Source organism: Thecamonas trahens (assembly GCF_000142905.1).
Source record: "Thecamonas trahens ATCC 50062 unplaced genomic scaffold supercont1.2, whole genome shotgun sequence".
Taxonomy (NCBI): domain Eukaryota; order Apusomonadida; family Apusomonadidae; genus Thecamonas; species Thecamonas trahens.
Genome location: NW_013657678.1, coordinates 113,273 through 140,970, shown reverse-complemented (window position 1 = coordinate 140,970; position 27,698 = coordinate 113,273). Strand labels below are relative to the sequence as shown.

The 27,698-nt window shown below is 65.7% G+C and overlaps 13 protein-coding genes across 13 annotated transcripts; 9 read left to right on the top strand and 4 right to left on the bottom strand.

Moving 5' to 3' along the window:
* Positions 1-404: 404 nt before the first annotated feature.
* AMSG_00393 (uncharacterized protein) lies at positions 405-1,561 on the top strand (the record flags this gene model as incomplete). The annotated part of the gene is made up of 2 exons (XM_013907218.1): positions 405-1,529; positions 1,553-1,561. 2 exons carry the CDS (start codon positions 405-407, stop codon positions 1,559-1,561), a joined length of 1,134 nt encoding a protein of 377 aa, XP_013762672.1.
* A 75-nt stretch (positions 1,562-1,636) lies between these two features.
* On the bottom strand, positions 1,637-2,900 carry AMSG_00392 (uncharacterized protein; the record flags this gene model as incomplete). The annotated part of the gene is made up of 2 exons (XM_013907217.1): positions 1,687-2,900; positions 1,637-1,645 (listed from the first exon to the last, which is right to left on the bottom strand). Exons 1-2 carry the CDS (start codon positions 2,743-2,745, stop codon positions 1,637-1,639), a joined length of 1,068 nt encoding a protein of 355 aa, XP_013762671.1. The 5' UTR covers positions 2,746-2,900.
* Positions 2,901-3,450: 550 nt separating this feature from the next.
* AMSG_00391 (uncharacterized protein) lies at positions 3,451-4,424 on the top strand (the record flags this gene model as incomplete). Its single annotated transcript, XM_013907216.1, has 2 exons — positions 3,451-3,994; positions 4,180-4,424. The coding sequence occupies 2 exons, from the start codon at positions 3,451-3,453 to the stop codon at positions 4,386-4,388; spliced, it is 753 nt and encodes a 250-aa protein (XP_013762670.1). The 3' UTR covers positions 4,389-4,424.
* Positions 4,425-4,504: 80 nt separating this feature from the next.
* AMSG_00390 (uncharacterized protein) lies at positions 4,505-5,217 on the top strand. The gene is made up of 3 exons (XM_013907215.1): positions 4,505-4,608; positions 4,736-4,935; positions 5,013-5,217. Exons 1-3 carry the CDS (start codon positions 4,525-4,527, stop codon positions 5,098-5,100), a joined length of 372 nt encoding a protein of 123 aa, XP_013762669.1. The 5' UTR covers positions 4,505-4,524; the 3' UTR covers positions 5,101-5,217.
* AMSG_00389 (uncharacterized protein) lies at positions 5,130-6,035 on the bottom strand (the record flags this gene model as incomplete). The annotated part of the gene is made up of 1 exon (XM_013907214.1): positions 5,130-6,035. One exon carries the CDS (start codon positions 6,033-6,035, stop codon positions 5,130-5,132), a length of 906 nt encoding a protein of 301 aa, XP_013762668.1.
* Positions 6,036-6,170: 135 nt separating this feature from the next.
* AMSG_00388 (binding/protein transporter) lies at positions 6,171-9,346 on the top strand. The gene is made up of 2 exons (XM_013907213.1): positions 6,171-6,233; positions 6,667-9,346. The coding sequence occupies exons 1-2, from the start codon at positions 6,191-6,193 to the stop codon at positions 9,180-9,182; spliced, it is 2,559 nt and encodes an 852-aa protein (XP_013762667.1). The 5' UTR covers positions 6,171-6,190; the 3' UTR covers positions 9,183-9,346.
* A 93-nt stretch (positions 9,347-9,439) lies between these two features.
* On the top strand, positions 9,440-11,082 carry AMSG_00387 (uncharacterized protein). The gene has a single exon (XM_013907212.1). It carries the CDS (start codon positions 9,626-9,628, stop codon positions 10,934-10,936), a length of 1,311 nt encoding a protein of 436 aa, XP_013762666.1. The 5' UTR covers positions 9,440-9,625; the 3' UTR covers positions 10,937-11,082.
* A 139-nt stretch (positions 11,083-11,221) lies between these two features.
* AMSG_00386 (TPX2 protein) lies at positions 11,222-14,499 on the top strand (the record flags this gene model as incomplete). Its single annotated transcript, XM_013907211.1, has 2 exons — positions 11,222-11,304; positions 11,584-14,499. 2 exons carry the CDS (start codon positions 11,222-11,224, stop codon positions 14,474-14,476), a joined length of 2,976 nt encoding a protein of 991 aa, XP_013762665.1. The 3' UTR covers positions 14,477-14,499.
* A 77-nt stretch (positions 14,500-14,576) lies between these two features.
* AMSG_00385 (testis-expressed sequence 10 protein) lies at positions 14,577-17,761 on the top strand (the record flags this gene model as incomplete). Its single annotated transcript, XM_013907210.1, has 2 exons — positions 14,577-14,638; positions 15,000-17,761. The coding sequence occupies exon 2, from the start codon at positions 15,080-15,082 to the stop codon at positions 17,759-17,761; it is 2,682 nt and encodes an 893-aa protein (XP_013762664.1). The 5' UTR covers positions 14,577-14,638; positions 15,000-15,079.
* A 622-nt stretch (positions 17,762-18,383) lies between these two features.
* Positions 18,384-20,163, top strand: AMSG_00384 (CMGC/CK2 protein kinase; the record flags this gene model as incomplete). The annotated part of the gene is made up of 1 exon (XM_013907209.1): positions 18,384-20,163. Exon 1 carries the CDS (start codon positions 18,409-18,411, stop codon positions 20,161-20,163), a length of 1,755 nt encoding a protein of 584 aa, XP_013762663.1. The 5' UTR covers positions 18,384-18,408.
* A 205-nt stretch (positions 20,164-20,368) lies between these two features.
* Positions 20,369-22,878, top strand: AMSG_00383 (ankyrin). Its single transcript, XM_013907208.1, has 2 exons — positions 20,369-20,417; positions 20,595-22,878. The coding sequence occupies exons 1-2, from the start codon at positions 20,409-20,411 to the stop codon at positions 22,869-22,871; spliced, it is 2,286 nt and encodes a 761-aa protein (XP_013762662.1). The 5' UTR covers positions 20,369-20,408; the 3' UTR covers positions 22,872-22,878.
* Positions 22,726-25,153, bottom strand: AMSG_00382 (STE/STE11 protein kinase; the record flags this gene model as incomplete). The annotated part of the gene is made up of 1 exon (XM_013907207.1): positions 22,726-25,153. The coding sequence occupies one exon, from the start codon at positions 25,151-25,153 to the stop codon at positions 22,883-22,885; it is 2,271 nt and encodes a 756-aa protein (XP_013762661.1). The 3' UTR covers positions 22,726-22,882.
* A 505-nt stretch (positions 25,154-25,658) lies between these two features.
* Positions 25,659-27,338, bottom strand: AMSG_00381 (uncharacterized protein; the record flags this gene model as incomplete). The annotated part of the gene is made up of 1 exon (XM_013907206.1): positions 25,659-27,338. One exon carries the CDS (start codon positions 27,336-27,338, stop codon positions 25,659-25,661), a length of 1,680 nt encoding a protein of 559 aa, XP_013762660.1.
* Positions 27,339-27,698: the final 360 nt, after the last annotated feature.

The window sequence follows — 27,698 nt, the reverse complement described above, 5'->3', positions numbered from 1 at the left end:
GGGGGGGGGGCGAGGGGGGGGTCGTGGCCATGACCTGACACGCTGGTGATGCGGTCACAGCCACAGCCACAGCCACAGCCACTCCCTGCACTTGACTCTACATCCATACCGCCGAAGGCTGCCTGAAACAACGTGCACTCTTCCCCCTCCCCTACCTACCCCTACACCCCCCCCCCCCCCTTACTCGCTGCAGTGGCTTCCGTAGCTATCCGTGGTCTGCTAGCATGACAGGTCGGAGCAGAGGAGACACAGTTGGAAGGAAAGGACCAAGGAAGGGCACGCGTCGGAAGGACAGGTCCAGGCGCAGGCGCGGACGGAGGCAAGATGATCGGAGCGGCCGGATTGGTGGTGGCGGTGGTGGTGGCGGTAGCCGGAGCGATGGGAATGGCGCGGGGCAGGTGTCAATGTGGATCAGGGCACCGCTCTGTCCGAGGTATGCACCGGAGCAGCATCCGTGCTCGGTCGGCGTGGGCGACACGGTGATCTGCCCGGCACTCGCATGCCGTGGCACGGTGGCGTATGTGGGCTATGTCGAGTCGGCGCCGGGTCTCTGGGTCGGCGTCCTCGCCGCCCAGCTGTCGCCGGCGGTGCTGGCGGAGAAGCTTGATGTGGCGACGGGCGGCGCGGCGGCGGCGATTCCGCGCAAGGGCGCCAAGCTTGCCGGCCCAACCGACGGGGTGCCGGATGGTGTGTTTTACTTTGGCCGCATCCGCGGACGCCGCGGCTTCTTTGCCCGCCCGTCACAGCTCAAACTCGCGGCGCGAGCGCCTGTGGCCGTGTCGGCGTCGTACTCGACCGCCCTGCGGCGAGCGCAGGAGGCGCAAGCGGCGGCGTTTGCGAGTATCAGCGCCGCCACGTCATCCAGCAGTGCGCCAGTGCCTGAGCTGCCGTATGCCGACGACGACGATCCGTCGGCGCCGTCACCGGTGCCAATTGTCGTTCCGGACATTGCGTTGCTTGCAGCGAGCGTCCCAGACCTCGACGCGGGCGAGAGTACAGAGATCGAACCCGATCTGGTCAAGTCATACGTCCTGCTCGCCGAGCGAATTGCAGCTGCGGGTGGGCTCTCGACAGGCGGCGAAGAGACGGTGCTGCTGGCGGCCACGTCGACGCCCGAGACCCTCGAGTACGAGTACGAGACATCATCCGAGGGAGAAAGCACCGACGCTCGCTTGTTGTGCAAGGCGTACGCGGTGTACACGTGGGCGCCGCAAGAAGACGGCGAGCTCGGATTTGAACGTGGTGAGTACCTTGATGTATACCAGTTTGCGAATGGCTCGTGGTGGTTTGGGGCGAAGGCCGACGGAAGCCAGGGTCTGTTCCCAGTCATGTGCGCCACGCCTGTACTTGCCATTATGGCTGCGGCCAGCTCGCGACCGGCCGAGGACGATGACGAGCTGTCCCTCAAAGCTGACGAACACATCTCTGTCCTCGCCTACTCATCAAGCGACTGGTACCTCGGACTCAACTCGTCGGGGGACAAGGGCCTGTTCCCGGTCTCCGCCGCGACAACTGTCACCGAGTACTTGGTGCCGGACGGACACGACACCAGCTCACATAACTGGTTTACCTGATGGTTTGGGCCAACTCCCACAGCCGCGGCGCAACGAGGTCGCGCGGGGTGAGCGCAGCACCGTCATCGTCGCTGACGGCCGTGTAGAGCGCGATGTAGCCGGTGTCGTTCACAGGATCCCACTCGCCGTCGGCAAGAGGCGACGGCTCGACGTTGGCGTCATCTGCGAGCCACCACGTCTGGCTTGCCGGATCACGCACGTGTGCAGTGTAGTGGCCGGCGTTGGCGGTGCCGCTGTGGCACACAACTGCAGCGAGCTGGTAGGCGGGCGCGTCGGCGTCGGCATCGGCATCGACGTCGGCATCGGCACCGGCGTCGGGCCTGTTGAGCAGGTCAGCCTTGCTCAGTGTGGCCGGAATCTCCAACGACGAGTTGACTTTTCGGCGAGTAAAGGTGATAAAGTCAAAGTCGATGCGCGCAAGTGTGAAGACGAGGACCGGTGGGAGGTCGGGATCGAGCGAGTGGCGCATGATGGCATCGCGGTGGACGCCGCACTGTGAGCACGAGTACTGGTTGTCGCCGTCAAACGTTTCTGACGTGAGAAAGGTGTCATGCAGCGACGCCACGAGCGACAGCTGGCCGGCAACACGGACCTGGAGCGAGAACGCAGGATCGGCCCGCTCGCTAACATGCCCCTCAGAGCAGGTGATGGTCCGCTTCACCGAGACCGTGAGCAGTGACGAGATGAGGTTGGGAGATGGACCGACAGCCTCGCCCGACACCTCGACGACGGTGTCAGCGGCGAGCTCCGAGTCGAGCGCGCCGATGAGGACCGCATACAGCTCCTGGGCGTCGTGGCCCTGGGCGAGGTCGGCCCCGGACCAACCAAACGCGGCGGCGAGATCGCGAAGCTCTGCCGCTTGCTCGCGCGGGCCCGCGATGCAGCGCGCCATTAGCCGCTGCAGTGCGCCTGTGATGCGGTACGACGGATGGTCGTCCTCCATCGCGCTCCTGGCACAGGCCTCGACAGCATCGGAGAGTGGTGTGCCAGCAGCGACGGCGTCGGCCACCTTGTCGCCATCCGGATTGTCCCAGAATAGCAGGCGGTTGCGGATGGGTGGCACATGGGTCAGCGCCTGAACGAGAACAGCCAGATAGTCTGATGCGCCTGGATTGCGGATGCCTGTCGGTGGCAGCAGTTCTGAATCTGCCTCGACGACGGATTCAGCCATGGTTGGAAGGTTTGCGAGCCGGCTTCCAAAGAAAGGGGGGAAGGAAGGAGGAGTGGTGGGGCGAGGGAAGTGGCGAGGGCGGAGGGGAGAGGGAGAAGTGTGTGTGTGTGTATGTGTGTGTGGTGGTGGCACAAGTGGGAGAGGGCGAAGTGTGTGGTGTGTGGTGTGTGTGTGTGTGGTGTGTGGGGGGGGGGGCCGGCCAGTGGCGGCGAGTGGAGGGCCAGCGAATGGTGGCCGGCAATCGGGCGGCAATGGCTGGTGACCGGTGGCCAGACCCAACTCGTTGCGGCGCAGTGCAAGCGCGGGCGGGTGAGACAGATTTCCGGCACCGCTTGTCGACGCGCTGCAGCTACGCTAGCTGGAGCTTGGTTTGAGAAATAGCGCTCTCTTGTGTGTGGTATGCCGAACGAGAGCGAGGCGGTGGTGGCGAGGCAAGGCGGCGCAGGCGACGGCGGAGCGGAGGAGGGTGCTCCTGCAGAGGCTCGCGGAGGGGGGGAGGACGGCTCAAGACGGCAGGGAGGGGGGCTGATGCACCCAGATACGCCGCCGCTGCGGGGCGCGCTGCCGGCTATTGAAGTGGAGCATGGAAGAAGGAGTGGCCGCAGCGGCCGCCATGGGCGTGGCCGCGGTCGAGGCCACGCCAGCCGGAGTACGGCGCGCCGGCGGCTCCCGCTGGTGCCGGGCGGAACGCGAGTGGCAGAGCAGATGTTGAAGATCCGAAGAAAGCGCGCGCGCAACGACTCGGTCCGCTTCTATCTCAACGACGCGGTCGACTCGCTGCGCAACGACATTCGCGTCATGTGTGCCCGCCGGCCCATCAACGCCCCGCCGCCGGTCTCGCGGCCGTGGTTCGGCGGAGTTCGGCCCGAGCAAGTGCACGCTGCCCAACCGCCGACTGCGTTTCACTCCGAGGACCGTGCCGCTGTGCGGGTCGAGCGGTTGCCGGCCATCCGCAAGCCTGCGCTCTCGCCAACGTCGCTCGTCGTCGAGACCGTTCGCAATCCGATGCAGAGCTCCACCGCTCGCAAGCCGGCACTCCTTGCAGCACTCGAGCGTGAGCTGGAATCCTCGCTTCGAGGCGTACCTGACGATGTGTCAGGTGCACGTGATGCGTACTCGGCCCATGCCGCCATTCTCGACAGGCTCGCAGGCGCGTTCGGCGTCTACGGCTCGCTCCTCGCGCGCATCCACGGCGCAACCGCCGCGTACGTCAGGACGCTCGAGGCGGGCGCGAGGAGCAGTCCGGACGGTAGTCACAGTCATGCACATGCTGCCGCTCCTTCATCGTCCGCTCCCCCAACGCCCCCTCGCCCGCGCCCAGCCCGCCCCGCGCCGTGGTTGAGACTGCGACCCAGATGACTCCGGCCGCCTCGCCTCTCCCGCTCACCCCCGAGCCGCCTTCCCCGCACGAACGTGACTCTAGGCTTCGCGCAGCGCCAGACCACGAGGTGGCATGGATGCGCGAGCGCATCACCATTCTCCAAGCTCAAGTCAACGAGATGCGGCGCGGGCTCGACGATGCTCACCGAGCCAACGAGCTGCTCCACTCCCAGCTCCACGACGCTGATATCCAGTACCAAGAGCTGTACGACAAGTTCCTTCTTCTCACCGCCGATCACATGCATGCCCAGCAGCGCAAGTAGTTGGAGTGCGTGCGATTTGTAAAGTGGTTTCCCGACCCACGAAGCCTCTCCCGACGACTCGATGCCGCCCGGCTCCCACACCCTCCAGTTGGCGCCAACCGTTCTCAGCTGCCAAGCGTCGCACCCAACGCCCGCCATGGCCTCCGACACGTTGGACTTTGGCTCTTTGGACATGCCTGCCAAGACACCGTCCATGGACATGGCCGAGGCTGCTCTTGTGGTATGTGAGTGGGTGTGGGTGGGTGTGGGTTGGTGGGTGGGTGTGGCCGGGGAACGGGAGGAGGGGAGGGAGGGCAGGAGACTCACGGGCGACTTGGACGACCTCGGGATGGGCGGCACCGGTGCAGAGAGAGTTGATCAAGGCGCTACGCGAGCCGGAGGATGTTGTTAAAGTCTGGCTGGTGCTGGAGGAGAGCGAGCAACAGCGCGTGCTCTCGTATTGCTTTGCCTGCCTTGACGAGCCCGACATGTTTCTCGAGGCCGGTGACCTGCTCACGATCATCATCCCGCACATCACCTCACGCAAGCTCAAGGAATGGGCTGTTTCGTACGTTATCCTTTCATTTCCTACTCCTACTCCTTGCTCATTGTCCACAACTCACGCCATCACGCCCTGCATCGCAGCATCCTGCGCTACATCCGCGAGGAGACGCGGTACACAGAGACGCGCAAGACTGTGCTGGGCATCTTGTGGGACACCGGCTTGCTGTAGCCTTACCGTCTGCGGCGGCGTGGCGCATGTCAGAGCTTGCCGTCAGCCTTGAGCGCCTTGCGCAGCCGTGAGAGACGGGCCTGGAACTCGGGCGCAAGCTTGCCGCTAGCCATCACCGCCATAAAGTCAGCATAGGCTCCGGCCGGGTTGTCCATGGCGTCGTGGGCCATGGCGCGGCGGAGGAGCGCCTTGCTGGTGTCCGCCAGCTGGCCCAGCGCCAGCGCAGCGTCACAAGCGGCGACAACGTCTTCAAACCGGCGCAGCTGCATGTAGCATGCTGCGGCGTTGAGATGGTACACCGCGCGCCCGTCGTCGTCTGCCTTTGCACGCGCCAGCGCCTCAGAGTATGCCTCCAGCGCGGCTTCAAACTTGCCAAGCTTGAACAGCGCGTTTCCCTTGGCCTTGGCTGACGGCGCGTCACTGATGACCATCGCTGCCGCCGCCGCCGACTCCTCGGCCACCGACGCCCGAGCCGGCGCCGCACCTCCAGGGCCTCGGCCTGACTCTCCGCCTGTACCTGCCGCCGCCGCTGCCGCCGCCGCCGCCTCGGCATCGGCCAGCGCCTTGGTCAGCGCGGCATCGTTGGGCGCGAGCGCGAGGCCGGCGGTCAATGCGGCGATAGCGGCGGCGTGAGCGCCAAGCGCAGCGTGCGCCTGGCCGACTCGGTAGTGGGCCTTGGGCCAGTCCGGCCGGAGGCGGGCAGCATCCTGCGCCGCCGCCAGTGCCTCGTCCCACGCCGCCATCTTGCCAGCTGCCATCGACTTGTTGCCCAGAATGGCCGCCGCAGTTTGAGCCAGCTCGCTACCTGCGTCGACCTCGCCAAGCACCTCGAGAGCCTTGTCGTACCACTGAACCGCCAGCGCCAGCTCACCTCTCCGCACGCATCCGTTTCCCTTGTCCTTGAACAGCTGTGCCCGCGAGGTAGCCACCGCCATGATTGCCGCCAAGTCGAGTGAAAGGCTGTGTGGGTGAGCGCAATTAGGCGAAGAGCGAGCGACGAGCGACCGGCGTCGAGCGGGCGACCGGCCAAATCCGCCACAGCAAAATGGTCCCCGTAACCAAATTCGGCCACTTTTCTTCCGAGCCATCAATGAGCGACTTGACCCAGGCCCTGCTCGCGGTCCACGAGGGGAGTACGTAGCACGGGACAAGTGTGGGGAGAGAGTAGCTGGTGTGGTGAGGGATGGCTACGGGTGGAGGTTGGCTGCTGTGGTTCATGTCTGCTGTGGTAGCGCTCTGAATATGCCCTCGTGTAGTCGGACATCGGCCCCAATTTTCCCTTCGCCGCGTCTTGGCGCGCGTTCGCACCGTGTCGCATGCTCGCAGCCACAGAGCTGGTGGCTCCGCGGGGCGCACCCCGCATGGACTACCTGCCGTCGAGAGCTCATTATACGGGTGAGATGGGACATGCTAGCATGGTGCGAGCCGGAGCGGGGTGAGGCCAGCATGCGGGGCGAGAGGGGGGGGGGGGGAGGAAGGAGGGGGTGGCGGCGAGTCGGTGAGGAAAAGGTCGCAGACGATCCAAACTCACGGAGTGGCCGGGGTGGGACCGGGTGTGCGTGACAGCTAACGAGGCTCGCCAGGAGGCCGAGGCGTACCTCAACTCGCTCCGAGTCTCCAACTATGGTGGTTACATGCTTGGGCTCTGCCACGAGCTTGTGGGCGGCCCAACAGAGGTGTCGCGGCAGCTTGCCGGCCTTGCGCTGAAGGTTCTTCTGGACGCGCGCGACCCAATTACCAAGATGAAGCTTGCGCAGGCGTGGCGCGAGCTCGACGAAGAGACGCGGATGACGATCAAGAACGGGCTGTTTCAGACGCTGGGCTCTGATGCGACTGCGGCGATGACGGCTGCGGCTGTTGTGGCGAAGATTGCTGCCATCGAGCTGCCGGAGCAGATGTGGCCTGGGCTTGTCGAGGCGCTGTTGCAGAACATGACGGTGATGGACAACGACATGCTGCGTCAGTCGACGCTGGCATGCCTGGGATACATCTGCGAGGGTGTCAAGCGCGAGGTGCTTGCGGCGCAGAGTGGGCAGATTTTGACTGCGGTCATGTCTGGTGTGGAGGAGACGGAGCGGAACGACAATGTGCGGCTGGAGGCTACCAAGGCGCTGTACAATGCGCTCGAGTTTGTGTCTGACGCATTTGAGGTTCCGGACGACCGCGACTACATCATGACTGTGGTTTGCTCTGCGACGCAGGCGTCGGACACGCGAATCCGGCGTGCGGCACTCGAGTGCCTTGTCCGCATTGCGTCGTTCTTCTACGGCAACATCCAGCCGTACATGGAGGCGCTGTACCAGCTGACGTTTGAGGCAATCCGGTCGGACCCGGAGCAGTCTGCGCTGCAGGCCATCGAGTTCTGGTCGACGATCTGTGAGGAGGAGATCTTCCTCCACCTCGAGGCCGAGGACGCGCAGCAGCGCGGGCAGCACCCCAAGTCGGTCTCACTCGAGTACGTGGCGACGGTGCTCGGCCCGCTGGTGGAGCTGCTGACGCAGACTATGTGCCGGCAGGAAGAGGACCAGCAGCCGACGACGTGGAACATCTCGATGGCGGCCGGCACGTGCCTCAACCTGGTGGCCAAGGACGTGCGCGACGCTGTGCTTGAGTACGTTGTGCCGTTTATTGTGGGCAACGTCGAGGGCGAGTCGTGGCGCCATGTTGAGGCCGCCATCTTCGCCTTTGGCTCCATTCTGGAGGGCGTGTCGTCCGCGGCTGTTGGTGAGCTCATCGCCATGGGCTTGCCGACCTTTGCCACGCTCATGGGCTCGGACGTCCTGCTCATTGCCGAGTCTGCGGCATGGACCATTGGCGCGGTGTGCAAGTACCATGCCGAGGCCATTCCGTCGGAGCACGGCCCGGCGCTGTTGGAGGCCATCAACGATGGGCTCGGCGCATCGCCGCGTGTCGCAGTCTCGTGCTGCTGGGCGCTGCACAACCTGGCTAAGGTCTTTGCCCAGCCCGACGCCGACACGTACGGCCTCTCGCCGTTCTTTGCTGACCTTGCCGTCACGCTGCTCTCGGTCACCGTCCGTGGCGACGGCGACATGTCCAACCTGCGGGGCACGGCGTACACCACGCTCAACGTCATGATCGAGTCTTCGGCCAAGGATTGCCTCGTCCACGTCTCGTCTGTCTTTGCCACCCTCCTCGAGCGGCTCGGGGAGACGCTCGCGTACGAGATTTCCTCTGCCGACGAGATGACGCAGCGGTCAGACCTGCAGGGCCTCATTTGCTCTTCGCTTCAGGCGATTATCGAGCGGGTCGAAGGCGACATTATGGGCCACGCCGACAGCCTCATGGAGGCCTTCCTCGCCGTCCTGCGGTGCCGGACCGACACAGTCCATGAGGAGGCGATGGTGGCCATCGGCGCCCTGGCCCGGGCTATCGACGAGGACTTTGAGCCGTACATGAACGCGTTCTTCGAGTTCCTCATGGCCGGCATCAAGTCGCACCAGGAGCCCGACGTGTGCATCGTCTCCATCGGCGTGCTCGGCGACTGCTGCCGGGCGCTCGAGAAGAGCATGGCGCCGTATGCCGACGACATCATCGGCGCCCTCATTGCCAACCTCAACCACGGCGCCCTGCCCGACAGGGTCAAGCCGGTCATCCTCGCCGCCTTTGGCGACCTCGCCCTCGCCATCGAGGCCGCATTTGCGCCGCACGTCAACCCGGTTATGCAGCTCCTCTGCCAGGCCTCGCAGGTCTTTGTCGACACCTCGTACCCGGAGCTGGTCGTCTACCTCAACTCGCTCCGCGAGAACGTCTTTGAGGGCTTCACCGGCATCATTCAGGGCCTCCGCGAGGCCAAGAAGGAGGCTCTCCTTGACGGCTACGTCGAGCACCTCTTTGCCTTTATCGGCCATGTCTACAAGGACGAGTTCCGCTCCGAAGAGGTCACCCGCGCCGCCGTCGGCTGCCTCGGCGACCTCGCCCACACCTACGGCACCGACGTCGGCGGCTACCTCAAGCAAGAGTGGGTCCTCCCGCTCATCCGCGAGCTCGACGGCTCGGACGATGAGGACACGATCGAGGTCGCCACCTTTGCCCGCCAGACCGTCCGTCGCTACCGCAAGTAGACGGGCCACCATGCACGTACCCTCTTCCACTGCTCCACGCACACTCACTCGCACTCGCACCACTCCACACGCTCATGCACACCACATCCCTCACACACTCTCTCTCACTCTCACTCTCACTCTCACCTCCACATCCAAACGCGAACAAAGAAAAACAAGCAACCGCTTGCCTCCTTGACCAGGTGCGGGGAAAAAAGCCCCAAAACCCCGGTGGAGAACACTCTCAGCAGCTAGCGGGCTGTGGCGGAGGAGACACCCGCACTCGTCCCACGCCCCCTCTTGCCGTCAAGACAAGCACAGCAGAGACGAGTCTGCGCAAGCAGTAAAGCGCAAGCACTTCCCGTAGACCCATCAGGTAGCTGCCTGCGATTACACTCGGTTCGCCGTAGCCGTCGTCTGGATCGTCTCCAGCGCACAAAGCGAGCGCGGCCGCAACGTGGCCAATGCCATTCCCGCCGCGGCCCAATGTGGTCCACACCACCTACGAGGGCTCGCTTACGCCGATTGCTACCGAACCAATGTGTGCACTCATACCCCTCGACTCTGTGACCATGGACGTGCAGACAACCGAGGCTGGACCCGATTTCCGCAGTCTGGGTCGGCGACGCGTCGCCAGGTCGGGCTGTGCCCCGGAAGGCTCGATCGGCCTCGGCGAGCGAGTGCGACTCAGCCTTCCGCCGCTGCCCACTTTACGTCCGACGGCACCGACTCCGGCCAGCACTCCGGCCACCACGCCCCTGGCTATCTCGCAGCACCCGCTGTCTCTCTCGTCGTGCTCGTCGGCTCTGCTGTCGTCGTATCCGTCCTCGTCAGCCTCCTCGCCTCCGCTCGCGCTGCACCCCGCCGTCGCTGCCCGTAGCATGCGCCCGGGGCCAGGCTCGGGCTCGGGCTCGCGGTCACTCTCTCGGTCACGGTCGCGGTCGCGGTCGCGGTCGCTAGAACGAGACCGCAGTACCGGACTTGCTGTCCTGGGCGAGGGCGAGCACTCGAGCGCGTCGGCGTCAGCGTCAGCGTCGGCGTCGTCAGCGGCGAGCCGGTCGCGCCGGTCGCGCGCGCCAAGCCGGTCGTCGTCGTCGATGCGCCACCGGGCATCTCGCCGCCGCCGGTGCTCGTCGGTTGAGCCGTCAAGTGTCCGGCTGGGGGCAGCGCCGACCCAAGTCGCTTCCGATCAGGCGTTGCAGGTCGAGTCTCGTTGTGCGGTGTGCGGCGGAAAGCGGGTGTCGCCGCGATCGTCCGGGCTGGCCGGCGACGAGTGCGACGATGCCGGTGGCGCACGATCTGGCGACGATGATGACCTTACCCGACGGGCTCGTCGCCGCGACCGCCAGGTCTGCCAGTGCACGGCCCGGCTGCGCGAGCAGCGCAACCGCCGCCGACAAGCCGAAGTCATCGCCTCGGTTGCCGCCGAGCGCGGCATGACCGTCTCGGCGTTCTCCGGGCAGCCGACAGGCCCGACTCCGATCCAAGCCACGCGAGAAGCACCCAAGCTGCCGGCTCGTGCCATGGCAGCTCTCGCCTCGGTCGGTGCACTCCCAGCGTCTGGCGGAGGAGTCACGACCCGGCTTGAGTCGCTCGACGACAACGTCATGGCCTGCATCCTCGCCCACCTGCCGCCAAATGATCAGGACGCGCTTGCCCTCGTCTCACACTCTGTGTGCAACAAGGTCCTCCACGTTCGTGCCGTCGACGATATCATTGCCCGCACCTCATCGCTCACCTTTTCGTCACCGTCGCTGCCCGAGCCGCACCCGTGAGCGAGAGCCGCCTGCCGCCCCAACCCCATGGTCCCCTTCCTTGTTGGACCACCACTCCCCCTCCTCCGCCTACTGCCACCATCACTACCAACACTAGCACTTGCAGCTCATCACTACCTTTACAAATCCACACACGTCTTGTTCTCGCGCTTCATTGGCTATTTCACGTCCGCCCGGGAAAAAGCGCACCAACGAGCGGCAGCCGGCAGCAGCTCCCACTCTCACTCGCACCACCGACTATCGACTCTGACTCCTCTCGCAACCCCTCTCGGCTCCGGCCCCATCATGGCCAACACGTACGAGTTCGAGGCACCGCAGTTTGTCGACTTTGACGACATCGACGCCACAGACGCCCATGCCGACGAGTGGTTCAGTACGCTACCTTTGCCTGTCCCCCCCCCCCCTCCCCCCTGCCTGCCCCTCTCTGTCGGCCAAAGTTTTCAAACTTTCGCGATGGGCGTTTTTGGCGCCTCCCGCAGGTCACGCTCGCCCCTGTGGATGGTGCCACGATCAAGAAGGCATGGTTACTCACAGTCTGCGGATGAGTGTGGGTGTAGCTAACAAACCAGAGGATGCATGTGCGCCTGTCGCCAACATCATGGGCGTACCGACCCTGTCACCGACGTTCGCCTCGTCGCCAGCGGCAGCCGCCGCGCCTCCGTCGCCCCGGCGCCGGAGCATGACCATGCCGTGGCTGACAACATGCTTCCGGGCACTCCAGTGAGTGCCGCTGCGGCGCAGCCGCTCGCGGCTGTCCCGGCCCGTGTGGCACTGACTGCCGTCATGGCATCCCCGCCTGGCGTTGCTCACATGGCCGATGTCTCGCGGCCGGGTGCGATGTGCACCCCGTCACGGACGCCGGCAGTTGTTGACCTCGACGAACAGCAGCTTCCAAGCTCGCCCGAGCCGCTCCCAATGCCTGCAGTCCTTATGGCTGAAGCTGAGGCTGAGGCTCAGGGTGAGGCTCAGGCCGAGGCTGAGGCCGACGCAGACGCGGACGCAGACGCAGACGCCGAGGTCGAGATCATGGACGCCACGTATGCTCCAATCACGCATGCGCCTCTTATTGCTGCAGACGAAATCATGATGTCACCGCTCAAGGCCGAGTTGCCGAGCCCGGCCGATGAGCCCCTTGCCCTGCGGGACATTGTCGCCGAGAACATCATCGCCGAAGACGTCATCGCCGAAGACGTCATCGCCGAAGACGTCATCGCCGACGACGTCATCGCCGAAGACGTCATCGCCGAGACTGTCGAGCCGGAGGCCGCCACCGGCTCCGCCGATGACTCGTTTACCATTATGTCGGCATCGCTGACGTCGTCCACCAACGGCCCCCGTTCGCTGCTGGCAAGCTCGCTGCGGTCGCGGCCGATCCGGGTCCGAAAGGTTGAGCAGCGCGAGATTTCGTCGTCGCCCGAGCCCGAGGCCGATACCACGGTCGTGCCCGCTTCGGCCGCTGCTCCGGCCGCCGCCTCGGTCCGTCCCAAGACGGCCGCAGGTGAGCCCAAGCCGAGGCCGCGCGCCAAGCCGCGTGCCAAGCCCGAGGCAAAGCCGCAGGCCAAGCAGGCCCGGAGACAGGCAGCCCGCGGCGGCGCCAAGCCAAGCGCTCGGGTTCCACGATTCCTTCAGCCGACGGCGGCGTGGAAGGCTCGCGAGGCTGCTCGCGCTGCGGAAGCCAAGGCCGAGGCCGCGGCCAAGAGCGAGGTCAAATCGGGGGCCAAGGCAGCCCGGAAGCGGCGGCCAAAGACGTCAGCCGGCCGCGCGCCGCGGTTCTCGCGACCGACCGTGGCGTGGAAGGCACGCGAGGAGGCGGTCGAGAGCGAGGCCAAGGCCGAGGCCAAGGCGCGGAGCAGCCACCGGCCGCGGACCGCGCCGGCGCTGACGGTGCCCAAGACGCCAGCGTTCCAGCGCCGCGAGCGGGCCAAGCCCAAGACCAAGGCTCTCACGTCGGAGGAGCTCGAGCTGCATGCAATTCGCGAGGCGCGAGCCGAGCTCAAGCGGCAGATGGTGAAGAACCGCAAGCGTGCGGCGCGGCCCAAGAAGGCGCCGGTTTCCAAGCGCTCAGTCAAGCCGCTGACCGAGCCGGTTGCCTTCCGCTTCCACACCGATTCGCGGATCAAGAGCAAGCCGGCGGCCGAGTCGCCGCGGCCCGCAGAGCGCTCGAAGCGCCTCGCCGGAGTGCGCAAGGCCAAGGTGGCGGCGACCCAGCCGCGGCCGTTCCACTTTGCCTCGGACAAGGGTCCCATCCACGCATCGGCCTCGTTTGTCTCCACGGCCGAGGCCGTCAACGCCTTCCTCGCCAAGACGCCTACCCGGTTCAAGACCAAGCCGGCGCCGATGGCTGCATCGCGCCCGCTCCAGCTAACCATCCCGGTCACGCCCAAGTTTGCCACAGACGCTCTCGCCAAGCGCGAGAAGCACGCCGTACTCTCAACCGAAGACGCCGAACTGGAGGCTATCAAGGCTCATCCCGGCTTCAAGGCTCGCCCGGTCAACGCCAAGATCTTCGAATCGTGCGGTGACTACGGAGTGCCCAAGGTGGCGCGCGTCAAGCCGACCCGCCCCATCACGCCCACATTTGCCTCTGACTCGCGCATTGGCCGCCGCACCCATGATGAGCCCGCCGACCCGCCGTCATTCACCTTTAAGGCCCGCCCGGTCCCACGCTCGGTGTACAAGGCGCCGCCGCCGCCGGCAGGCCCGGTTTCGGCGATCAAATCGCTCACCATCCCGCACTCACCAGCGCTGGCAACCAAGGACCGCGCATCGCGGCGACCCGAGCCGGTGCTTTCGGACGAGCCGCCGCGGCCGAAGTTCAAGGCCGGTCTCATGCCGGTCTTTGACTCGCCTGAACCGCTGCCGACGCCCAAGCGCAAGCCGCTCACCGTCCCGGTCCCGTTCGAGCTTGCGTCGGACGTCCGCGGTGCCAAGTACCGCGCCCGCATCGAGGCTGAGCGTGAGGCGCAGGCCGCCGCCGCTGCCGCCGCCGCCAAGTTTAAGGCCACGCCGCTGCTCGACCTGGAGACGCCCGACCCGCTCCCGCGCGCGGCGCCCAAGGAGCTCACCGTTCCGATCCCGTTCGAGCTCGAGTCGGTCAAGCGCCACGAGGCTGCCGAAGCCTCGCGCGCCGCACGCATTGCCGCCGAGCTCGAGGCCGAGGCTGCCCAGTTCTCGTCCTTCGCCGCCAAGCCCGCGCCGGCCCATGACCTCCCGGTCTTCACCCCGCGCCGCTCCGCCGCGCCGCTGACCGAGACTCAGCCGTTTGATCTCAACACCTCGCGCCGCGCAGAGGAGCGCGAGGCCAAGGCCGAGGTCAAGGCCGCCGAGGATGCAGTCCTCGAGGCCGAACGCGCCGCCATGGCTGCTGCCCGTGCCCGCGAGGAGGCCGAAGAGCTCGCCGAGTTCCGCAAGTCGCTCGACTTTAAGGCCCAGCCCATCCGCCACTACGCTCCGATCCGGGTCAAGGTCTCCGAGGCCCAACTGACCGTCCCGGTCTCCCCTCAGTTCCGCACCTCCAAGCGCTCTAAGCTCCGTGCCTAGCTGTAAACTGTATTCATCATGGACTCTGGACTCGTCGACACTCGACGGGCCCACCACTCGACGGGTCAGCCGCTCGACGGGTCGACCACTCGACGCCACTGCGCCATGGTCAGCCGCAGAAAGAAGCAGAAGAAGGCGCAGTCGCGGACTGTCGACTTTAAGGTACGCCTTCATTGCCAAGCATCCCCTGCACCCTCCCTTTTCCAAGGTACTTCTCCCCTCCTCTGTCCCTATAACTCCCCTCCCTTGACTCGGGCCAGGAGAGATGGATGCCGAAGATGGACGAGGCAAGAGCCCACCGCCCGACACAGAGCCATAGAACCGTGCCACAGCCAACCAACCCCTTCCCCCCCCCCCCCCCCCCCGCACACACACCTTTCGGTGCAGTCGACCACATGAGACCTGGACTGCAGAGAGGGCTCTCCCTGGGCATGCCACCTAGCATGTCCAGGGCGGCCTGTGCCACGCCAGGCGACGACTCACAGCATGCGTTGATGGCGATGGCCATGGGAGGCATGGACAGAAACGGAAGGATGGAGTGGGCAAGACAAAAAAAGGCAAGAGAACCAGACGGACACTCGGTTTAAGGCCAAGACGCTGGTCATGCCATCGCAGATGACCCAGTACGGTGAGGCCTCGCTCGAGGCGCGGACGTCACTGGCCCACGGCGCGTCTACCAACGAGACCATGACCGATGTGGCGAGCGCGTTCACCTCGCGCGGGCTGGTCCTTCCTGAGCTGCTGAGCCAAGTCAAGCACTTTAACGCCCGCATGCGATCGTCGGCACTCGAGGGCATCACCGAGCTGGTGGTCAAGTATCCGGCCATGGTGGCGTACAACATCCGACTCACGGTTCTCGGCGTGCTAGAGACGCTGCTAGACGTCGACTCTGGGGTCCGAGCTGCAGTTCGCAACCTGCTTGCCAAGCTCTTCCACGGCATGGCGATCGGGCGCGGAGGGAGTAGCCTCGCCGTCTTTGCGCCGTACGTGGCGCACCTGGTCCTGTACATCTCGTCGGGTATGTCGCACCTCGAAGACTCGGTCCGGCTTGATGCAGTCCGCTCGCTTGACCTTGTTGTCACCTACTTTCCGTGGCGCATTGCCGCATCGGCACCGGCGCTCCTCGACTCGCTGCTGTACATTGCGACCGGGACCCACGTAGCGAGCTCGGGAAAAGGCCCGGCGCTGACGCTGACCGGCACGCCATCGGGCGTGGCAAGCTCGTCGTCAGGGCGCGCGGCGGTGCTCAACGCGCTTGAGACTCTCGTTGTCCTCGCCTTTGCGCCGCAGACGTGGCGCGCGACGTTTTCGGCGCGCGACGGGCATGTGCCTGACGGTGTGGCCGACGTCGGCGCCGCCGCTGCCGATGCTGCTCTGACTCACGTTCCGTGGAACAGCCCGCGACTTTACATGCAGACCGGATGGGTGCGGCTCGCGCAGCCGCGGCCGGTCTCGGCGCCGGTCTCGGAGCCGCTGTTCGCGCCGCCGCTGGCGCAAGCCGCAGCCACCACGCGCAAGGGCGTGTCCGGCGGGTCGTCCGAGGCCGCGGCGAGCCTCACCGCGCTCGACGTTCTCGACCGCATTGCCGCGCTGATGCTGGAGTGCTGGATCGAGTCGGACCCGTCTTCGCGGCTGTCGCTGGCGCGGGCATCGGCGCTGCTCTCGGTTGTCCGCGTGCTCTCGACCCTGGTCGGCGCCGTAATCGAGGCCGGCCTGGTCCTGCCGGCTCGCCTTGCTACCGTCGTTCGCGACCATACGACCAACCACTACCTGGCGGCGTTTCCGGTGTCGTCGCCGATCCCGTCCCGGGCCAATGCCAAGCAGGCCGCACTCGCTCGTTCGCTGGGCGAGACCGTCACCTCGCTCAACGTGGCGCTGTGCTCGCTCGCGGCACAGCTGGCGGCGGCGCCCGTCGAGGCCGGCACGGCGCCGCTGGCGCTGGCAGCGGCGTCGCTGGCGGACATGACCCCGTTCCTGGCCTCGCTGCTTGTCCCACCGTCCACTGACGCCTTTTCTGGCTCGGATCCGCTCGCCGCCACCGCTGGTCACCGCCGAGTTCTGCAAGCGCTTCCGGTCTATGTTGAACTGCTACTTGCCGATCGCGAGACGACGGCGGCCACGGCGGCGCTGGAGCCGCTTCTCGGAGCCGTCACCGAACTGCTTGCGTCGCAGGTTGTGGTGGCCGACCCGACGGCGACGCTGCTGGTGCTCGACGTGGTGGCAGCTGTGGCGGCGCGCCGCGCCGCGTTTGGCGCGACCGACAAGCGCAAGCCGAGCAAGCGTGAGCGTGCCATGGGCAAGTTTACCTCGCCGATCATTGCCAAGTGGGCGCAGCTCCTGTTCAAGATCCTTTGGGTGCTCAAGGGTGGCTCGCCGCAGGTCTCGCGCCGGGTTCTTGGCCTTCTTGCCCAGTGGGCGCTCTACGATCCAGTGAGCTCCGAGCTTGGCAGCGCGTTCCACGCGGTCTCGCGGCTGGTCGGTCCTCTCCTCGCGGTCAAGGTCAAAGGCCAAGTGGTGGGCGGCCCGTTCCTGGCGCTCGACCCGTCGCTGCAGGCCCTCGCGTTGCACCTACTCCTCCGGCTGCAGGCGCTCCCGCAGTCTGTGGTCAATGCGTGTGCATACATCGTCCACGCGCCACAGCTCTCGATCGTCACGCTCGACACCTTGCTAGAGGTTCTCTTTGCGGCCGTGACCGTCAAGTCCTCGCTCGAGCTCGGCGAGTTTGTCTCGCTTGTTGTCTCTGCCCTTGTCAAGCCGGACGCCGCCTTTGCCGCCGCCAGCGAGCTGGACGAGCACGGCCAGGAGAAGCGGAAGCGCAAGCGTGGTGATGACGCCCGCATTCGTGGTGGGCAGATGGATCCGGCCGCCGCCGCCTGGGTCGACAAGCTCGCCCGCCTTGACCTCCTTGTCACATGGACCATCCGTCTCGACAGCCACATCGGAGCCGATGGCGAGGTTCTTTCAGCCGTTGTCGCCGCTGTCTCTTCGCATCTTGACGCGTCCGACGAGCCCGCCCTGGTGGCACAGCTGGCGCGGCTCCGGCTCGCCGCCACCGCCGCCGCCGCCGAGGTTGCCGCCACCGCCGCCGCCGCCGTCTACGATCTCGGCTTTGGCACCAACTCGGCACTTGCCTCGATCCTCCCGGCACAGGTCCTCACCAAGCTCCTCGACGCCATCGACACTGCAGTCGACACCTTTGGTGACGCCTTTTTCTCTTCTGCCGACCGCAAGGCCTACCTCCAAGCCCGGTCGTTCATTGCCCGCGGTGGCGCGGCCTGGCGATGAGGCACTACCGCGCTAGCGCGCACGAGGTCCGCCACCGATCTGCGCCCGAAAAGCACCCGTTGTCGACATCGACTCCCGTATTCAGCCCGGCCTCGCCAACGACACACATTGCCAACGTCGACCAGTGCCTCTCTTCACACGCAGAGAGAGAGTAAAGCCCCGAAAAATGGAGTATGCCCGCGTCTGACCCACACTCGCCATGTCGGCATCGACAAGGTCGCCGTGGACCGAAATTGGGCAATTCCCCATTCATTGGCGACTGTGGTGGTGACCACCAACAATAACCACTATGCTGTTGGTAGGTAATTCATGCGATGGTCATCCCCGGGACTCCAGCCAAGGCCACTCGGAGGACACCCTGGGGAACTCCCCTGCCACCACCAAGCCCTCACACTCCACCCTCTTACACACACACACACACGCACACACACACACGCACACACACGCACACAATTTCTCCTTCTCTCTCTTTCTGTCTGTCCTCCAAGTCGTCGCGCTTGCTGTGAGGGAAAAGACTCCCCTTCCCCCCCCCCCCCCCCTCCCCCCCAAACACCCACCCACCACAACCAACTGGTCGTGTTTGCAGTCACCTCGCCACCCCCCACCCCCCATCCCCTTCCCCCTTGCTCACACATACGCTGTTGTCAATGAGCGCAACAACACCCGAGGTGCTGCTGGTCGAGTCGGCTGATGCCACCACTTCGGTCTCGGGCACACCGCGCAAGCTGAAGCGGAAGCGTGAAGGTGGGAGCGGCGCTGGTCGTCCTGCCCTTCCCGCAAGCTCGGCTCCAGCCGTGGCACCCGCCGGCATCGCCAGTGAGAGGACGACACACAACGGGCGAGCCGTTGGTCGGAACAGTGCTGCGCCGGCTGTGCCGGGCCGGAAGCGGTCGTCGGGCCGGAGCGTGGCGGCGTCGGCCTCGAAGCGGGCAAGCTCGGGCAAGGCCAAGAAGTCCAAGTCCAAGTCCAAGGCTAAGAGCAAGGACAAGAACAAGGCCAAGAGCAAGAGCAAGAGCAAGGCACGGGCGTCGAGCCAGCGGTCGGGCAAGGCCAGGAGCGGCAAGTCCAAGTCCAAGTCAAAGGTCACGGCCGTGGCAAGGGCCCGGCGCGGTGACGAGGCGGTGCGGATGATGGCGGCACCGCCGCAGACCTCGTCGGGTACGCCTGCTGGGCAGCCTGGAACGGACGATCCCGGAACACACTCGCGGGCAGCAGTGGCGGCCCTCGAGTCCAAGGCGGCAGTGGCGGCGTCGTCGGCAGCGGCAGCAATGGGCGCCGCGTCGGACGCAAGGAAGCGTGAGGCGGACGTGCCGCGCGGCTACCCGCTCGACTACGCACACGTCAACGAGACGTTCCCGCCGGAACGGTTTGACGTCGATGGCTTTACCATCAAGTACTCGGACTTTTCGCAGTATAAGCTGCGGGAGAAGATCGGCGAGGGCGCGTACTCGGAGGTGTTTGTGGCCAAGCGCAAGAGCGACGGAGTCAAGGTTGTGGCCAAGCAAATCAAGACTGAGAAGGAGACAAAGGCCAAGCTCAAGCGCGAGCTGCTCATGCTCCGGCTTGTCTCGGGCTGCGACCGGATTGTGCAGTGGCTGGACACGGTGCAGGACCCGGTCAAGGGCTACAAGTACTTTATTTTCGAGTTTATCGAGAACCCCAACTTCCGCATCACCTTTTACCGGTTCAACGACCTCGAGGCGCGACTGTACCTGTACCAGCTCTTGCTGGCGCTCGACTACACCCACTCGCAGGGCATCATCCATCGCGACGTCAAGCCCCGCAATGTGCTGTACAACCCGGTGACGCGGCAACTGCGTCTCATCGACTGGGGCTTTGGCGAGTTCTACTGGCCGGGCAAGCCCATCGAGAAGTGGCCCGGCACTCGGTACTACAAGGCGCCCGAGCTCTTCTTCCGCTACCCGTACTACGACTACGCCGTTGACATGTGGTCGTACGGCTGCGTCGTCGCCACCCTCGTCTTTGCGCGCATGCCCATGTTCAAGGGCCGCGAGGACTCACTCTCCCAGCTCATCGAAATCTCCAAGTGTCTCGGCACGCAGGGCCTGCACAACTACCTGCAAAAGTATCGCATCGCCATCCGCTCCAAGTTCCGCACTGGCATCAAGAAGCGCAAGCGCCGCTCGTGGCTTCACTACCGCAACCCAAAGCACCAGGAAAAGTGCACCACGCTCGGCATGGACCTCGTGGATAAGCTCCTGCGCTGGGACCACGAGCACCGCCTCACCGCACGTCAGGCTCTCGCCCACCCTTTCTTCGATCCTGTCCGCCACACCGACGTTCCACAGCACCTCCCGCCGCTGCCAGCCTCATCCACCGGCTCCTCCTCCGAATATGTCTACTACTATGACGACGAGGATGACGCCGCCGCCGCCAATTGAATGTGCCGACCAACAGCGGCAGCTCTGCTCTTGCGGCATACCCTTCCCCCTCGCCCACCTTGTACATCAGGCGCCCTCCTTTGCTGTGCTGGGAGAATTTGTCGAGAACGAATTCGAGGCTTCGAACGGTGGTGGTTGACACAGGCCACACAACACCACCCTCCTTCTCCCCACGTCTCCGACCACAGCCACCACCTCACGCCCAGTCCGCACAGCCCGCCCGCCACACCACACACCCATCCACCATGTCCAAGGTACACCCCACATCCACCCACCCACCCTTCCCTCCCCACCTCCCCCCCCCCCACTCCCCCATCCCCCCCGCTGTCCCCACTCCTTCTACAGGCCAACTCCCCCTCCCCCTTTCCCCTTTCGTTCTTTTTCCAACCACTCACCCCCCCCACCCTCCCCCACCCCTCCCGCACACATAGCGCCATGGCATCTCGGTGGAAATCCCACAGGCAGGAGAAACAAGCTCGCCGTCGCTTCATTCGGCTGTGGCAAAACAAGATCTGACGGCTGTGCGCAAGGTTCTGGCTCATGACAATGCTATTCCGCTCGAAGCTCGGGACGCCTTCCAGAGGACGCCTCTGGTGGTTGCTGCCAAGCGCGGTGATGCCACCATTCTGTCGTACTTGCTGGCCAAGGGAGCCGATCCGACGGTGGAGGCTTCGTTTGGAGTGACGCCTGGCGGGTGGGCGGCGCACAATGCGCACTTTGCCGACTCGATCAAGGAGGCGTTTGTGGGCCATCCGCTCTCGTGGGCCATCCGCAACAACCACTTTCAGACCGCCCGCATCCTCCTCTCGCACCCGACAACGCACGAGCCATTTGCCGATGCCGACGCCTCCCGTGCCGCCACAGACGTCTTTGGCGAGACTGTCGTCCACGCTTGCGTCCGCGCTGGCAACGCCCGCCTCCTCAACATGGTCCTTGCCTTTGGCACTTGGGACGCCACCGCAACCAACGCGGCGGGGCAGACGCCGCTCGAGATCGCGCAATCCGAGGCCCTCCGTCACATCTTTAGCCAGGCGGCCTTGTGGACAGCGCCCGCCCCCGTGCCGGCGTCGGTCCACGCCGCGCTCGCCGACAACTCGTTTCCCGGCATCCGCGCCGCTGTCGACGCCTACGGCCTCGCCGGCCTCAACGGGCCGGGCGCACTCAACGATGCCGGCGAGACGCCGCTGTTTGCCGCCGCAAAGGCCGGCCTCGGCACCATTGTAGCGTACCTGCTCTTCCGCGGCGCCGACCCGACCATCAAGGACAAGCTCGGCAACTCGCCGCTCCATGTCGCTGCGTTCTACGACCACTTTGAGACGGTGCGCATTCTGCTCTCACATGCACGGGTCCACGCCGCCTTTACCGGCGACGACGGCGACGCCTACCGCAAGACGGTCAACGGCGAGACGGTCCTGCACATGGCGGCGCGGTCCGACAACGCCGACCTCGTCCGGCTTGTCCTCGCGTTTGAGACCTTTACCACCGAGCTCACTGCGACTAACAACCAGGGCCAAGCGCCCAAGGACGTGGTGACACAGCTCGATGTGCGGACGGTACTCAAGTCTGCAGCGGCAGCGGCCGATGCCGGGGCCATCGAGCTTCCGCTGGCGTCGCCGGTCCCGATGACGCCGCGGGTCGACTCGCGCATCTGCGCCGTCTGCCTCTGCCCGCCGGAGCAGAGCGTGTCCAAGGTTCTCTTTACCTGCTCGTGCCTCGCGGTCATCTGCGACCGTTGTCTCGGACAGACTGTGTTCGACGGCGTGTCGAATCCGGACAGCGATGGCTTCCCGCGGTGCATCAACACCCTCTGCGCCCGCCGCATCCCGTTGCACGTCGTCTCGGACCGGCTCCCGGCCTCGCGGCAGCTCGAGCTCATTGCTGTTGTCGTCAACGAAACCGTTCGAAAGGCGTCGGCTGACGAGAAGCCGGCCATTCAGACCTGTCGCGTCTGCTCCCGCGACAACGACCTCACCCCGGTTCTTGCCTCGGACTCGCCGGCCTACGCCTGCTCGCACTGCGGCGTCCGCCTCTGCGCCGTCTGCAACAACATCTTCCCGCAGTCGTCGGTCGACTCGGAGATCCACGCCGCCTGCCATGACCGCTTCCCCTACGTCGCCCGCTTTGGCCAGCTACAGGACATCATTGCCGCTGCCTCGTTCCGCGCTTGCCCGCAGTGCGCCGTCGCGCCACATGCTCAGCCCGGTGCCCTCGCGCCAACGGCAGCGGTCATCGCCTGTTCGGGCTCGTGCGGCGACGGCGTCACGTATTGTGCGCTCTGCGGCGCAGCGCGCAACGCCGATTCCGACGCGTGCACCGAGGCATGCACCGCCGTGTCGGCCGCCGCCGCAAACGCAGGCATTGCCGACCTGGTCGAGACCGCCGCACTACTCCGCGCCCGCATCGCCATTCTCGACCTCGCCGCAGACATGGGCCGGGCCCACTTTGTGGAGATGGTCAACCGGTTCAAGTGGCACGACTCGCTCAACACGGCGTACTTCCACGGCCTCTTTCCGTTTACCGACGAGCACGCCGGATTTGCAGACGACGCGCTCCCGCAGTGGCTCGCCTTTGAGCCGGCCGCGCTTTGGCCGTTTTGGGCCGCTGCGGCGCCGGCAGTCCTCGGCGTCGCCGCGCCCGAGCCCGCCAGCATCACCCCGCTCGACAACGACAACGAATCCGAGGCGCCGGCAACGGCCGACGGCCAATAACACAAGTACATTCACCTCTGCGCAAACATGGCAAGCCACTCGTGGCTCAGCAGCGCCTCGGCGGTTGTGCGCGAGGCTGGATCCACCGCAAAGCATTGGCGCAAAAAGTCGGCGCACTGCGGCGAGACGGCGACGCTCTGGGGCAGCTGGTGGCCGTAGTCTTGGCGGGCGAGAACCGAGCCGATGTAGAAGAACGCCCGCACGTCGCCCATGGCCAGCAGTGGGGGCGCGCCGACAAGCATCTCGTACACTGTGCAGCCGAGCGCCCAGATGTCGCCGGCTGGCGCCGGCGTTGTGTTGCGGACCACCTCGGGAGCCATAAAGTACGGCGTGCCGACAGTGCCGCGAGTCCCAGTCCCGGTCTTGGCCTGCCACGCGAGGCCAAAGTCGGATATCTTGAGCACCGTCACGTCGCCGGCAACATGGACAAGCACGTTGGCAGCCTTGATATCGCGGTGGAGAATCGAGTTGGCGTGCAGGTACGCGAGCCCGCGCAGAATCTGCGCCGTGTACCGCGCCACAATAACCTCGGGCAGGCCGTCAACACCTTCGTCAAGGTCGTCGAGCATGCCACGGACCGATCCTGAGGCACAGTACTCTTGAAAGATGCGGAGCATGCCCTCGCTCTGTGCCACCCCCTTATACCGCACAATGTGCTCGTGCTCGAGCTCCTGCAGCATGCTCACGGTCTCGACAAGCATGCTAGCATTGGCCACCTCTTTCTCGTCGCTCGCTGCAAACGAGACTTCCTTGACCGCGTACATGCCACCGTCGTCGAGGTCGATGCCGAGGTACACCACGGCCTGCCCGCCCTGGCCCAACAGTTTGGCCTTGACAAACCGCAGCTCGTTACCCTCGCGATGGCTGAACAAGCCCAGCACAGCTGTCACATCCGACGCCGAGGAATTGGCCACCAGTTCCAGGCCCGACTCGCCGTCGCCACCCTCGCCGCCACCCGCGCCGCCGGCATCGCCGACGTACTCGTAGTCGTACGACTCGTCGTCGTCGCACTCGTCGTCGGACCACGAGGCCGAGGTGCGGAAGACGGCCGGCCGCGACCACGGGCCGAGACCTGCAGCGTTGCGCGCCCGGACTTGAACCCAGTACTCGGTTGACGGCGAGAGTTCCGAGATGAGGAGCTGCGGCTTGACGGAGGAAAACAGCTTCCAGTCACGCGCCGCCGCCTTGGCCGGGTTCTTGGACGTTGCTTGGATCATGAACGACGTCACCGACGCCGCTGTCCCCTGCACGCCCCACGAGAGGAGGAGGTCGACCGGCGAGCAGCCCATGAGCTGTGGCGGGGCGATCTTGCGTGGCACCGCGTGGTTCGACGTGACCAGAAAGACTACGTTGCCAATCTTGACAAGGTCGTCAAAGGCAAAGAGCAGTGAGCCGCCGGGAGCAAGCTCCTCCCATGCCACAGCATTGAGGTCGAGCTCGTCCTTACAGTCACGGACAAGGTAGCCGACGCTACCGCGCGCCGTGACCTTATACCGCGCCTCGGGACTCGAGTGCCGTCGCTCGATGGGCGAGAGGAACGAGAGCTCGGCGTGTGAGCGCTTGAGGGCATGGCGAGCCGAGAGCGGCGCCTTGGGCACCCCGATGGAAAACCGAACCACACCGGCGCGGCGGACAGTGACAGGCTTGCTCGACTCGCGCCCGATGAGGTATGTGTGGCCGGGCGACATGAGAAAGGTCGATCCAGCGCCCGGCCCGGCCACCACGTGCAAGGCCAGATCGGTTGCCGACTCGCCGGCGGTGACAGTCCCGTCAAACTCGGCGGCCGTCGTCAACGAGTGCCCTAGATCGACGTCGTGCCCGGGAGCAAGCGCGATTGACTCGACCACCAGCCGCAGATCGCCGGCAAGAACAAGTACCGAGAGTGGCTCCAGCTTGACCGGCGGCGCCCGCTCATGGCGGTTGCCCAGAAAGGTCTCCAGCACGCCATGCGGCGACGGAGTCAGCAGCAACGTCCCGTTGGCCGACTTCAGGTCCTTGACGTAGAAGGCGCCCGCCTCAAACCAGACCTTGAGATGAGCGCCCGAGACCCGCTCGGTCTTGAGGACGCAGACATCACCCGGATAGCCCGACCTGGCAATCCGCGTGGTCATCGTCTCTGCCACCCGACCAAAGTACGCAGGCTTGTCCGACGTCACCGTGAATCGCACCCGCTTGGCCTCCTTGTCGGGGTGGGCCGAGAGGACCACCCGCGAGCAGCCACCACCACCGCCACCGCTGGTGCTGCTGCCACGCCCACGTTCGCTTGTCCCAGACTCGGACATTGGGTCTGACGGGGGGGGAAGGAGGAGGAGGAGGAGTGTGAGGTGGACGAGTATGTGGTGTTTGAGGAGGAGGGGGGGGGGGGAGGGGGAGGGGAGGGGAGAGGGGGGGGGGGGGAGAGAGAGAGGGAGAGAGAGACTTGGTCGACCAACCGGTGGTGGTCAGCGATGGCATGGCTGGCGGCGGTGACGAGCAAGGGGTATAGCCGGTACTGTGCGATGCTAGGGGGTTTGCCGCGATCAATGTGTACAATGCTGGGCAAGAAGCTCGTAGTGGCGGTGGCAGGGCTCTTCATCTCGACTGACAGTTTCTCATTGTGCTGAGCGGAAGTGTGAAGACGGCGGCGATGGTGCAGGTGCGGACGACTCCGCTGCGCGAGCGATGGGAGATCACGACTCTTGTGGCGACGGACGTGGGAGCGGAAGCCATACTGCTCTACGGCATGTTGGTGTGGTCATGCCGGGCGGGGTCGTCGAGCTCGGAGATGGGGACGGCGACGCGTGGCCATCAGTTGGCGGGCGTCGCGTGCAGGAAGCGGGCCATGCGGGCGATGGTGGCGGTCGACTGGAGAGAGACGTAGTTGGTGACCGAGGCCGGGAGCCATCCGTTGAGATCGACGCAGGTGACGTAGGTGACGCGGACGCCGGGAGCGGGCGCACCGGGGTGGAGCGGGCGGAAGATGTAGCCTGAGGTGTAGCAGGTGGCGCGGACCGAGTCTGGAGCGTGCTCGGCGGGCTGCGGCTCGTTGACCGAGAACGAGACGACGGTGATGGTACCATCTGCGGCGACACGCGAGCCGGCCAGGACGAGAATGTCACGGCCGGCGACCGGTCCTCCGCCACGGAACACCATGTGCATGATCTTGTAGTACGGGTTGTACTCGTGGACGGTGGCAATGCGCTTGATCATGTTGTCCCACTTTGCGCGGGCGGGAATGTCCTTGAGGAGGCGGTAAAAGTCAAGCGGCGAGAGGTCGTCGTAGGTGGCAACGCCGCGGACAGCGTAGAGGCTCGAGTTCTCGTGGGAGGTCTGGCGCGAGGTGGTGACTCCGCTCCGGGCGGTGACATGGACAAACTGCGGGTCGTCCTCGTAGCGGACGAGAGCAGCGTAGGCGGCGTCGATGCGTGCCGCCAGATGCGGCGGGTAGTCGGCCTGCCAGCCCGACGCAGGCGTGAGGGCGGTGAGGTCGGGCTCTTGCGGAGAGAGGTGAGAGGGGGGCGCCGGCGAGCGTGATGGCGGAGCCAAGGGCACCGGCGGTGGAGGGTGCAGCGCTGCGCGGAGGAGCAGACCCATCGTAAATGCGTAATCGCGGTGCGCCGTGTCAAAGAGCGCGAGAACTGCTGACGAGTGGGTGATGCCGCGGTGGAGCGGGACGAGGGTGGCAGCGGCGCCATGGCCGATGAGCGCGTCGACAAACTTGGAGGCAGCAGAAAAGGGGACGGTGGTGTCGGCGACAGGATGGACAACGTAGAGGTGCGGAAGGGCGCCGAGGTCGGGAGCGCCGATGAGGCGCGGCATGGCGGCACGCCAAGCGTGCCAGTAGGTGATGGTGCGCGAAGAGGAGAAGAGCGGGAAGAGGCTGGCGTCGCCGCCCATGGCCGGCTTAAGGCCGGAGAGATGGGCGACCGACCGGCCGAGCTCGTACTGGTAGTGGTCGGCCACGTCATGCGGGGCGGCGATGGTGACGGCTGCGGCGAGGGAGGACGGCGACCACGCGTGGAGGGCTGACGGGGCAGCATGGAGCAGGCCCTGCATCTCGGCGACGGCCTGGTCAATGAGGGCCAAACCGAGCAGGTGGCCGCCAGCCGAGTGGCCAATAGCAGTGACCGGGACGGAGCGAGCGGCAGTGAGGACGGCGCGGGCGTGGTGGGAGAGGGCGCCGCGGGCAGCCAGTGCCGCCGCCAGCCAGTCGGGATCGAGGGCGGCGCCGATGGCAGCGCGGACGTCTGAGACCATGGCGAGGCAGTCACCCTTTGGGACGAGGACGTAGTCGGCCACAACTACGAGTAGACCCTGATCAGCCAGATGATGGGCGGCAGGAGCGTAGAAGAACTTGCTCCCGGACGACCATGCGCCGCCGTACAAGTAGACGACGACGCCGCGGAGACATCGGGGCGAGGCAGCGGGGATGTAGAGATCCAAAGCCGATGCCGAGGAAGGTGCGTAGCGGATGTCTCTCAGCACCATCGCCGAGGGCGGCGGCGAGAGATGCCACGCCCACAAGCGGAGATAGAGCGGGATAGAGGTGACCGAGAATACGAGGTGGTCGACCACGGCGGGAGCGCGCCGAGGTCTGCAGCAAGCGTCCCGCGCGGAGCGCGCATCAGTCTCCAGCCGTAGCGGGCGATGAGTGTGAAGGGCACGAGCAGAAGGAGGAGAGCGAGCCAGGTCATGGTGGAAGGGGAGGGGGAGGGGAGGGGGAGTGGGGGGTGAAGTGGTGGGGTGGTGGTCGCACGCGACACGCGAGCGAGACGGACACGGGCACACCGTGACGTAGTGGGTAGGGGGGGGGGGGTTGATGACGATGGATGTAAGGATGGATTGGAT